The sequence below is a fragment of the Macrotis lagotis genome, chromosome 1, assembly GCF_037893015.1.
Source record: "Macrotis lagotis isolate mMagLag1 chromosome 1, bilby.v1.9.chrom.fasta, whole genome shotgun sequence".
NCBI classification, from domain to species: domain Eukaryota; kingdom Metazoa; phylum Chordata; class Mammalia; order Peramelemorphia; family Peramelidae; genus Macrotis; species Macrotis lagotis.
The window spans coordinates 495,758,432-495,770,411 of NC_133658.1; the positions used below are offsets into that span (position 1 = coordinate 495,758,432).

At 38.5% G+C, this 11,980-nt stretch overlaps 2 protein-coding genes across 2 annotated transcripts; both read left to right on the forward strand.

The window, feature by feature from the left end:
- On the forward strand, positions 1–3,323 carry LOC141506796 (cystatin-B-like). The gene is made up of 3 exons (XM_074213874.1): positions 1–137; positions 2,299–2,400; positions 3,081–3,323. Exons 1-3 carry the CDS (start codon positions 72–74, stop codon positions 3,207–3,209), a joined length of 297 nt encoding a protein of 98 aa, XP_074069975.1. The 5' UTR covers positions 1–71; the 3' UTR covers positions 3,210–3,323.
- A 1,640-nt stretch (positions 3,324–4,963) lies between these two features.
- Positions 4,964–9,430, forward strand: LOC141506797 (cystatin-B-like). Its single transcript, XM_074213875.1, has 3 exons — positions 4,964–5,086; positions 8,412–8,513; positions 9,188–9,430. Exons 1-3 carry the CDS (start codon positions 5,021–5,023, stop codon positions 9,314–9,316), a joined length of 297 nt encoding a protein of 98 aa, XP_074069976.1. The 5' UTR covers positions 4,964–5,020; the 3' UTR covers positions 9,317–9,430.
- The last annotated feature ends 2,550 nt before the right edge of the window (positions 9,431–11,980 follow it).

Sequence of the window (11,980 nt, forward strand, 5' to 3'; positions counted from 1 at the left end):
ACCAAGGGATATATGTCCACAGCACATACATCTATCCCACTCGCCCACTCTCAGTAACTGAACCCGCCAGGATGCTGTTGGGAGGTGTCTCAGAGGCCCGCCCGGCCACCGAGGAAACTCAGAAGATCGCGGACGAGGTAAGAGCTGCGAGCGCAGCCCGCATCTATGGAAGGACATCTTTAGGGGGTCAGGGTTCCGCGGGGCTCTTTTCTTTCTCTAAATCTGAGACCTGAAAAATCACCCCTCGGCATTTTGAAGGGGCTCCTGATTGTGAGAGCGCGAGCGGTGCAGACCCCTGCTGGAAGCAGCCCCTTATTCCTGAGTCTCCCCTGGGACTCTGATTCAGACCTAGAAATGATCCCGGAATGAGTCGTTCTCCTTAGGACAGTTTAAGCTTTAATCAATATGAATGCTTCTTTTGAAAGCTTAATTTAAATGTATTTTCATTTACTTCAGTGAAGAGTGATTTTCTTTTCGTTTTACCAAGATCGGTCATCAGGCCCACACGGTGGGTGCAGGAGACTTTCCCCAGAAGGTGGGGGGATCATCCCATCTCGGCGGGTCACATTTTTACTTGTGAGCTCGAATCAAAACCTGTCTTTGGGAGGAGCTCTTTTCAACTTTCTGAATAAGAAATAGAATCCTTAAGAGAGGATGAATGAGTCGGTGAGGAGCAGCGGATTAAAATTTTACAAAGTTCCAAAATTGACACATTTCACACAACAAAAAGAATTATAGGGTTGTGTTCATTTTTTTTTTTAGGTTTGTTCAAGGCAAATGGGGTCAAATGGTTTGCCCAAGGCCACCCAGCTAGGTAATTATTAAGTGTCTGAGACCGGATTTGAACTCAGGTACTCCTGATTCTAGGGCCAGTGCTCTATCCAATGCACCACCTAGCCACCCCTGGTTGTGTTGAATTTTGTTAAGAAAAATTAATATTTAAAATCTAATGAGCCCTTCCAATAATTATTAAAGTTTGTCACTGAAGTTATAACTTAAACTTACAGTAAGAATTTGGGAAGTTGCTGTGCTTGTTCCCTACAAAGTAGGGTTTTGTGAGCAAAGAAGGAAGGAATCTTGAAAGTTCTGACATTTAGCTAAAGAAAAAGGAGAAATGACTCATCTTGACTCATCTGATCTGTTTTTTTAACCAGAGGTTTCCAAATTATTTTTGGTTCTTATGGGAGGTATTAGTAATGAGTCAATCCTATGATAGATTACAGGGATAGATGTACAACCTCCATAAAATAAAATTTATTCAAAATCTTTTTTTCTTCTCTCAATAGGAGAAAACTTAATTGATATCAATGTTGTTTTCTTTATAAAAATCTATTTTATGGAGCAGCTAGGTGACAAAGTGGATAGAGCACAAACCCTGGAGTCAGTTGGACCTGAGTTGGAATGCAGAGTCAGACATTTAATAATTACCTAGCTGTGTGGCCTTGGGCAAGCCACTTAAACTCATTGCCTTGCAAAAAAACTAAAAAAAAAAATGATTGACTGTCATGCAACACTATTGTTCTATTAGAAACCAGGAGGGATGGGAATTCAGGGAAACCTAGAGAGATTTCCATGAACTGATGCTGAGAGCGATGAGCAGAACCAGAAGAACACTGCACACCCTAAGAGCAACATGCCGGTGATGATCAACCCTGATGGATTTGCTCATTCCATCAGTGCAACATTCAGGGACAATTTTGGGCTGTCTGCAATGGAGAATATCATCTGTATCCAGATAAAGGACATTGGAGTTTGAACAAAGTTCAAGGACTACTCCCTTTAATTTACGAAAAAAGTCTGATCTTGTTATCTCTTATACTTTATGTTTCTTCCTTAAGGATATGAGTTCTAGAGATGGCTAGGTGGCACAATGCACGGGCCCTGGATTCCGGAGTACCTGAGTTCAAATCAGGCCTCAGACACTTAATAATTACCTAGCTGTGTGGCCTTGGGCAAACCACTTAACCCCATTGCCTTGCAAAAAAATAAAAATATAATAAAAAAAAAGGATATGAGTTCTATCTCATCACACTCAATATGGATAAACATAGATCATGGAAACAATGTAAAAACTGACAAATTGCCTTCTTTGGGGGGTTGGGGGAAAGAAGTAAGATTGGGGGAAATATTGAAGAATTCAAAATAAATAAAATCTTTAATTTAAAAAAAGATGATTGTAACTGGCACCAAATCTCATCATCAAAATAATCATATTTATCTATCCTTAGATTTAAGCTGTGTTTTTCTTTCTGTTCTAATTTTTCAAACATATTTTTTGGTTTGGCTTTTATTCCTCAGGTAAAGTCACAACTTGAAGAGAAAGAAAATAGGAAGTTTCCAGTTTTTAAGGCAGTGGAATTTAAAAGTCAAGTGGTTGCTGGAACAAATTACTTTATTAAGGTACTTTGCAGAAGTACAATGCTTCTCTGATCTGAAACTGTTATTTGGATGTTTCCACAAATAATTTTTAGATAATTGTTTGGGGAGAGTGCTAGTAAACTTTGAGGGTTAGGCAGAGGTGAAAGTGTTTCTTGTTTCATTCACTAGATTGAATACTTCATGATTACCAGACATCAAACTCATAACACAGCAACAAAAGCATTGATGGAAGTGGGGAAAGATATTGGGACATAGACTAATCCCACTTCATGTAAAAAACCTGGAGGACAGAATCAGATTATGAAGATCAGTCTTTGCATTTAAAGCAAGGACATAAAAAAAAGAGCGGCAAAAATGATCTCTTCTCTTCCACAGCAACCCTCCCCCCCAAAAAAAAGTAGGAAAAATCTGAAAGATTTGAAATTGTGAGACAGATAATTTCTGATCCTACCAGCTCAGTAACTACTGACCTGTTAGTTGCTCATGTGTATCTGTTTTGTTCAGCCATTTGAGTTGTGTCCAACTCTTTAAATTCCTATTTGGGGTTCTGTTGGCAATGATATTAGAGTCATTTACCATCTCTTACATCATTTATCTCTATACCTATTATATAAAGTGAATCATTTCTTGATATTCAGTCTAAATATAAAAAATATATTGTTTCATCTACATTTTTTATTTCTTTTATTTTTGCTTCTTAGGTTCTTGTTGGTGGAGAGGAATTTGTACATTTGCGAGTATTCAGAAGTCTCCCTCATGAAAACACACCATTGGAGCTATCTGATTATCAAACCAACAAAACCAAGAATGATGAATTGAAATATTTTTAATGCACCATTTTGAATAAAGGTCCAGTGTTCTTTTATTGTACTCATGTATTTTACATACATCACATGAGCAAGTATTAAAATTTGCAACAATAAAAGAAATTTGAAATTTAATAAGTAGCTTTCTGTTTTCTAATTCTGATGTACAACCACAGATCATTGCATTGTTCATCAGTGATCCTTTTTTCTTTTTTTGGTGAGGTAGTCAGGGTTAAGCAGTTTCCTCAGGATCACACAAGGAAGTAAAAATCAATTATCTGAGGTCAAATTTGAACTCAGGTCCACCTGACCCCAGGGCCAGTACTCTGTCCAATGCATCACCTAGCTGCCTCTCATCTGTGATCTTCAGGTACTGAATTTACCTAGCAGTATAGTTAGCTTGGTCTTCTCCAGATTTCAGTTTCTACAGCTTTAATTTCTAAAAGACTGATTACATACCTTAGCAAAACATGCTAAAGAACTAATCTTTCCTCTTGCCTGGCTTGGTCCATAGGTTTAAGAGACAATCTAGTTAATGGCTTTATTTTCAAATAAGAAATCTGAAACATGGAGAAATTAAACAATGTATCCTTTCATACAGATAATTAGCAGTACTAGGACTCATGTAGCTCTGAGTCAAGTGCTCTTCCCACCTGGCAGCTTGGTGCTGATGTTTTGATCCAACAGGCAGGCACCCAGCAGGGTACCAACAGTATCTTTTGGTATGAATGATGTTCACACTTAATTGTTTTTTTTCATTCACCCACACTGTAATTTTCATATGTAGCAAAGTAAGACTTTTACGAGTTATGATTTGTGAATGACCCTTAGTTTACTGTATTTCTTGCTTGCTGAAGTGGTGTGATAGGACTTTCCTTCTCTCTCTCCCCAGCCCACCACTTGGCCCAGGCCCCTCTACTTCTCCTGTACCAGGGATTAGCAAAATTGTCCCTTGGACTGATTAATCCCAGCTTTGCTAACACAACTTCTTTGCTACCTAAGCACAAAAAAATGTAGCTACACATAAGTCTAGGCCCCTTGGACTGGATTTATGAAAAGCTTGCAAGTCACCATGTCCTTCACTATATTCTGTCCTGACAAGCCGACTTGTTTCTATGTGATCATGCGTCAAGGAAAACTAAGTTACCCAGTACCTTTGTTGTAAATACCCGCAGTGTTAGGGCAGGCACAGAAAACCTCCTTTTTCAAACTTTTCAATGATTTGAGTGCCTTAAATTTTTGATTTCTCTCTCATCACACTCAATTTGGATCAATGTACAACATGGAAACAATGTAAAGGCCGACAAATTGCTCTGTGTGGGGGATGGGGGGAGGGAAGAAGGATGAGTGGAAAATTGCAAAACTCAAAAAAAAGAGAAATCTGTTCTATGGGCCCACAGTCAAGAACAGCCACTTTTCGGTCCAGTTTCCGGGAACTTTCCCAAAATGACTGGCAAAGCCCAAACCCAACCCAAACCAGAAGAAGCGGAATCTCGGCATTCCTGGCTCTTCCAGGTGACAGCCCCGGAGCGGGCGAAACCAACAGCGGATGGGGGGTTTGGCGCGGAGGGAAGGGGAGGCACCCCGGCCGCGAGGAGAAGGCACGGAGCGCGGTCCTGTTTCCCGGCCCGGTTCTCTCCGCCGGTCCTGCCCCTGGCCGCGGCTCGCGGACACTCCCGGGGCTGCCCTGCAGCCGCGCCCCTCGCTCCCTGTCACCCCTAATGCAGGCGATGCACAGCGCGCGTCACGTGGCGGGAGGAGGTGCTTGACCAGGTGCTCCCCGGCTTCTTCTGGGCGCGCACCCCACTCCTGTCTGCACCCCTGTCCCCGCCAGCATGATGCGCGGAGGGGTCTCCGCGGCCCGCCCGGCCACCGAGGAAACGCAGAAGATCGCGGACGAGGTAAGAGCTGCGCGCGCCGCCCGCACCCGTGGAAGATCATCTTTGGGGGGTCGCGGCTCCGCGGGGCTCCCCTCGGCATGCATGAAGCGCCTCCTGAGTGTGAGAGCGCGAGCGGTGCAGACCCCTGCTGGAAGCCGCCCCTTGTCCCTGAGCCTCCCCCGGACTGGAAATGACCCCGGGATGAGCCGCTTAACTTAAATGGGTTTCCATTTACTTCTGTGAATGAAGAGTGATTTTCTTTTCGTTTTACCAAGATCGGGTATCAGGCCCGCGCGGTGTGTGCGTAGACTTTCCCAGAAGGTGGGGGGATCATCCCATCTCTGCGGGTCACATTTTTACTTGTGAGCTCGAATCAAAACCTGTCTTTGGGAGGAGCTCTTTTCAAGTCTTGGAAAGAGAAATAGAATCCTTCAGAGAGGATGAGTGAGTCGGTGAGGGGCAGCGGATTAAAGTTTTACAAAGTTCCAAAATGGATACATCTCACACAACAAAAAGAATTATAGGGTTGCGTTGAATTTTGTTAAGGAAAATTAATATTTAAAAATTTAATGAACCTTTCCACTAATTTTTGAAGCTAGTCACTGAAGTTATAATTTAAACCAGAACTAGGAGTTTTGGAAGTTTCTGTGCTTGTGCCCTACAAAGTAGGGTTTGGGGAGGGAAGAAGGAAGGAATCTTAAAAGTTCTGACATTTAGCTAAAGAAAGATCATCTGATCTTTGTTTTTTACCAGAGGTTTCCAAATTATTTTAGATTCTTATAGGGGGGTATTAGTTATGATAGATTACAGGGAATAACTGTACAACTTCCATAAAATAAAATTTATTCAAAATTGTTTTTTCTTCTCTCAATAGGAGAAAATGTTATTGATATCAATGTCGGTTTCTTTTTAAAAATGTATTTTATGGGGCAGCTGGGTGACACAGGGGATAGAGCACAGACCCTGGAGTCAGGTGGATCTGAGTTCAAATTCAGCTTCAGACACTTAAGAATTGCCTAGCTGTGTGGCCTTGGGCAAATCATTTTATCCCATTGCCTAAAATAAAATAAAAAATGTAAATATATATCTTTTTGTTTTTTTGTTTGTTTATTTGTGTGTGTGTGTGTGTGTGTGTGTGTGTGTGTGTGTGTGCTTATTCCTTTGGTAGTCATTTTCCACCTCCATTCTCTAGTGGCAAAGGAAAACAAACATAATGACTGTAACTATACTCAATATACTCAAAAATCTCTTCTAGGAATTCCTTTCATCTCTAACATGAAGAAAATAATATGTTCTCTGGGACTTTGTTTTCTTTGGATTTCCTATTTATTTTGATTCTTGCAGTCTTCATGTATGATATTCTTTTAGTTCTGCTTATTTTTCACTCTACATCTGTTCATATAAGTCTTGTCTTGGTTCTCTGGATTCCTTTTATTTGTCATTTCTTGCTCTATAAATTGTTTAAGCATTTTTTTTTCTGCCATACCTTATTTGATTTTTTAGCTCTTTCCAAAGACTGTTGGTATGAATATTATCAACCTGTCAGAACTGGTCCCTAATCTGTGAATAGCCAGAGTCAAACAGAGCAGGCTAGAGACAGGAGAGTCAGGAACCAAATAGAGGTTCATGAGAGAAAGGACTTTCAATCAGTGACACAGCTACCCAGCTCTGCCCCTAATTGGGGGTGGGGGGTGGGACCTGAGTCAGTGAGGCTGCACCTTGATTTATATTGCTTGTGACTAAGTAAAGACTCAAACAGTATAGTATATAGCAACAGTGAGACACAGCAGCAGTAGTAAGGCAAGGTTTGTCTCATGACAAAAAGTTCATTGATAGCAGCATTTCATGTTTGGGCCTGTTGATGCTTACTCAGGGGCCAACAGAAGATGAGCACAAACAATTGTTGTTATGCCAAACTGAGGGCACAACGTGCCTTTGAAGGAAGGACCAAAAAAAGGAGTGGAAGAAATGATCCCTTCTCTGTCACAGCAACCCGCCCCCCGAAAAAAAAAAGGAAAAAGGGTAGGAAAAATCTAGGAGGTTTGAAATTGTGAGACACATAATTTCTGATCCTACAATACCAGCTCAGTAACTACTGACTTGTTAGTTGCTCATTTGTATCTGTTTCGTTCAGCCATTTGAGTTGTGTCCAACTCTTTGTGTTCCTATTTAGGGTTCTGTTGGCAAAGATATTAGAGTCATTTACCATCTCTTACCTCACCTCTATAAAACATGATGTCTCCTAATAGTATGTTGTAAATATTTTGTTATTTAATGGGACCTTATTTCTGTCTTTGATTTCCCTAAATATGTGCTGGGTTGGAGGGAAGTTTTATCCCTTTTCTTTCCTAATTACAGATTAATACTCCTCTCTAATCATGACCATTAGATATCATCTTTTCTAATTTGCATGGTATAAAATCAAGCTTTAAAGATTTTTCAAGGCAAATGGGGTTAAGTGGGTTGCCCAAGACCACACAGCTAGGTAATTATTAAGTGTCTGAAGTTGGATTTGAACTTAGTTACTTCTGACTCCAGGGCCAGTGCTCTATCCACTATGCCACCTAGCCACCACTTTAAAGTTGTTTTAATTTGTATTTCTCATACATTTAGAGCAAGCATAATGTCAAACTGAAATAGAAAAAGATGCATATTATTCTTTTGAAACTTGTTAACTGTTTGCTGTTACATTTCAGGAATTATTACTGCCTACTTCAAAACCTCTGGTGTAGTGATCAGCCTTAAAGCCTTATTTTGAAAATATTTTGTTCATAATCTTATGTATTGAAGAATGACTCAATATAATGAATTTTTATTCATTTTCTGTTTCTTTTGGATACCAGACCTGTATTTGGTGTTAATTATGTAAAACTTTTTTGAATTGCATATACCAAAAGTTGTCATTTTTTTCTATTTCTTATTTGGTTAGGAATTCTCACCCACTACTCATAACTGAAAAAAAATCTATGCTTTTCATACTTGATTGTTTTATTTTTAAGCTATATATGACTGGGTAGCTAGGTGGTGCAGTGGATAGAGCACCGGCCCTGGAGTCAGGAGTACCTGAGTTCAAATGGGGTCTCAGATTCTTAATAATTACCTAGCTGTGTGACCTTGGGTAAGACACTTAACCCCATTGCCTTGCAAAAAAAAACCTAAAAAAAAGAAAAAAAGAAATATATGACTAATCCACACACATACACTTAAAGGTTAAGATGATTGACTTTAGCACCAAAACTCATCATCAAAATAATCATATTTATTTATCACTTGGATTTAAGTTGTGTTTTTCTTTCTGTTCTAATTATTCAAACATGGCTTTTTTGGTTTGTCTTTTATTCCTCAGGTAAAGTCACAACTTGAAGAGAAAGAAAATAGGAAGTTTCCAGTTTTTAAGGCAGTGGAATTTAAAAGTCAAGTGGTTGCTGGAACAAATTTCTTTATTAAGGTACTTTGCAGAAGTACAGTGCTTGTCTAATCTGAAACTGTTATTTTAGATGTTTGCACCAATTATTTTTAGATAATTGTTTGTGGAGAGTGCTAGTAAACTTTGAGGGTTAGGCAGAGGTGATTGTGTTTCTTGTTTCATTAACTAGATTAAATACTTCATGATTACCAGACACCAAAATCATAACACAGCAACAAAAGCACTGATGGAAGTGGGGAAAGATACTGGGACATAGACTAATCCCACTTCACTTAGAAAACCTGGAGGACAGAATCAGATTGTGAAGATCAATCTTTGCCTTTGAAGCAAGGACATAAAAAAAGGAGTGGCAGAAATGATCCCTTCTCTTCCACAGCACCCCCACCTCCAAAAAAAGGGTAGGAAAAATCTAGGAGGTTTGAAATTGTGAGACAAATAATTTCTGATCCTACAACACCAGCTCAGTAACTACTGACATGTGTATCTGTTTTGTTCAGCCATTTGAGTTGTGTCCAACTCTTTGTGTTCCTATTTAGGGTTCTGTTGGCAAAGATATTAGAGTCATTTACCATCTCTTACATCATTTATCTCTATACCTATCATATAATGTGAGCCATTTCTTGATATTCAGTCTAAATAGAACAAAATACATTGTTTAATCTACATTTTTCATTTCTTTTATTTTTGCATTTTAGGTACTTGTTGGTGAAGATGAATTTGTACATTTGCGAGTATTCAGAAGTCTCTCTCATGAAAACACACCATTGGAGCTATCTGATTACCAAACCAACAAAACCAAGAATGATGAATTGAAATATTTTTAATGCACCATTTTGAATAAAGGTCCAGTGTTCTTTTATTGTACTCATGTATTTTACATACATCACATGAGCAGGTATTAAAATTTGCAACAATAAAAGAAATTTGAAATTTAATAAGTAGCTTTCTGTTTTCTAATTCTGATGTACAACCACAGATCATTGCATTGTTCATCAGTGATCCTTTTTTCTTTTTTTGGTGAGGTAGTCAGGGTTAAGCAGTTTCCTCAGGATCACACAAGGAAGTAAAAATCAATTATCTGAGGTCAAATTTGAACTCAGGTCCACCTGACCCCAGGGCCAGTACTCTGTCCAATGCATCACCTAGCTGCCTCTCATCTGTGATCTTCAAGTACTGAATTTACCTAACAGTATAGTTAGCTTGGTCTTCTCCAGATTTCAGTTTCTACAGTTCAGACTTTTGATTTGTAAAAGACTGATTACATACCTTGGCAAAACATGCTAAAGAACTAATCTTTCCTCTTGCCTGGCTTGGTCCATCGGTTTAAGAGACAATCTAGTTAATGGCTTTATTTTCAAATAAGAAATCTGAAACACGGAGAAATTAAACAATGTATCCTTTCATACAGATAATAAGTAGCACTACTAGGACTCATGTAGCTCTGAGTCAAGTGCTCTTCCCACCTGGCAGCTTGGTGCTGATGTTTTGATCCAACAGGCAGGCACCCAGCAGGGCACCAACAGTATCTTTTGGCATGAATGATGTTCACACTTAATTGTTTTTTTTTCATTCACCCACACTGTAATTTTCATATGTAGCAAAGTAAGACTTTTACGAGTTATGATTTGTGAATGACCCTTAGTTTACTGTATTTCTTGCTTGCTGAAGTGGTGTGATAGGACTTTCCTTCTCTCTCTCCCCAGCCCACCACTTGGCCCAGGCCCCTCTACTTCTCCTGTACCAGGGATTAGCAAAATTGTCCCTTGGACTGATTAATCCCAGCTTTGCTAACACAACTTCTTTGCTACCTAAGCACAAAAAAATGTAGCTACACATAAGTCTAGGCCCCTTGGACTGGATTTATGAAAAGCTTGCAAGTCACCATGTCCTTCACTATATTCTGTCCTGATGAGCCGACTTGTTTCTATGTGATCATGCGTCAAGGAAAACTAAGTTCCCCAGTATCTTTGTTGTAAATACCTGCAGTGTTAGGGCAGGCACAGAAAACCTCCTTTTTCAAACTTTTCAATGATTTGAGTGCCTCATTGAACAAGATACAAATTAAATTAGATTTAAAATGTTATACACTATTGGAAAATGTGGAATTGCAACTTTTATCTGTAGAGTACCTATGACATTGTCCCTTACAATTGGTATATTGTCAATATTTGAAACTTTACTTATGGTCTTAACTGTCTTCTCAGGGAGGTCATTTTATTGTTTTTCCTTATGCAAAGGAATATTTACTGTCCATAATTTCTATCCATTGATAGAACATAAGATCTTTGAGGGAAAGGATTGTCTCACTTCAGTATTTGTATCTCTAGTGTTTAAAATATCATTGATTGATCCCAGTTTTACCATCTAGGTCCAGGCAAAATAAAGCTATCTTTTCCATGCCAGCCCTTCAAGTACATGAGGCCTCCATGTTGACTGATATGTTATGCTAGACCAGTAATCAGGAACACTTGAGTCCTCTCTCACTTATTAGCTTTGTAATTCTGAGAAAGTCATTTAAACTGCTTGTCTCATTTATAATAGGACCCACCTCCCAGGATTGTTGTGAGGATAAAATGAGTTATAATAAATTCTTTGCAAACAATATAAATGTTACCTTAATAATGAAGAGTTCTAGACTGGGCAAAATCCAAGCTGTGTCATTTTTTAACTTTAAAGATAAAATAGGGAAAGTATTTTATTCCACCACTTGTATTGAAAAAAAAAACATAAATAACAAAAGCTTGTTAGAAATTCTTGCATTGTCTATGTCCGATTATATGTCTTACTCTGCATGTGAGTGCAGAGGATTATTAGAAGGTAGATATCTTGCTTCATTATCCTTGCTCCTATGGAATCATGACCAGTTTTAAATCTTAAAAGTTGTTTTTACAATGTTTATTTTTTTTTGTTCTAGGTCTCCTTCATTCTGTGTTAGTTAGGAATTTTTGAAAATTGTTTCTTTCATCTAATACTGTAATAATAAATTCATATAATTTGTTCAGCTATTTCCCGATTGATGGACATGTCCTTGGATTTCACTTTTTTCTGAGTATGAAAAAAATCTATTACAAACATTTTGGTACATATGGATTCTTTTTTGCTGATTACAATTATGCATTTAATAATAATATTTATTGCCCAGCTTAAATGAAGAGGAAATTAAATACTTAAATAATCCTATCTCAGAAAAAGAAATCCAACGAACTATTATTGAAATCCATAAGAAAAAATCTCCAGGGTCAGATGGATTCACAAGTGAATTCTATCAAACATTTAAGGAAGAACTGGTTCCAATTCTATATAAACTATTTGGAAAAACAGATGAAGTCAGAACTCTGCCTAACTCTTTCTATGACACCAATATAGTGCTGATACCTAAACTAGGAAGAGTTAAAACAGAGAAAGAAAATTATACACCTATCTCTCTGATGAATACAGATGCAAAAATCTTAAATAAAATCTTAGCACAATGACTACAACAATTTATC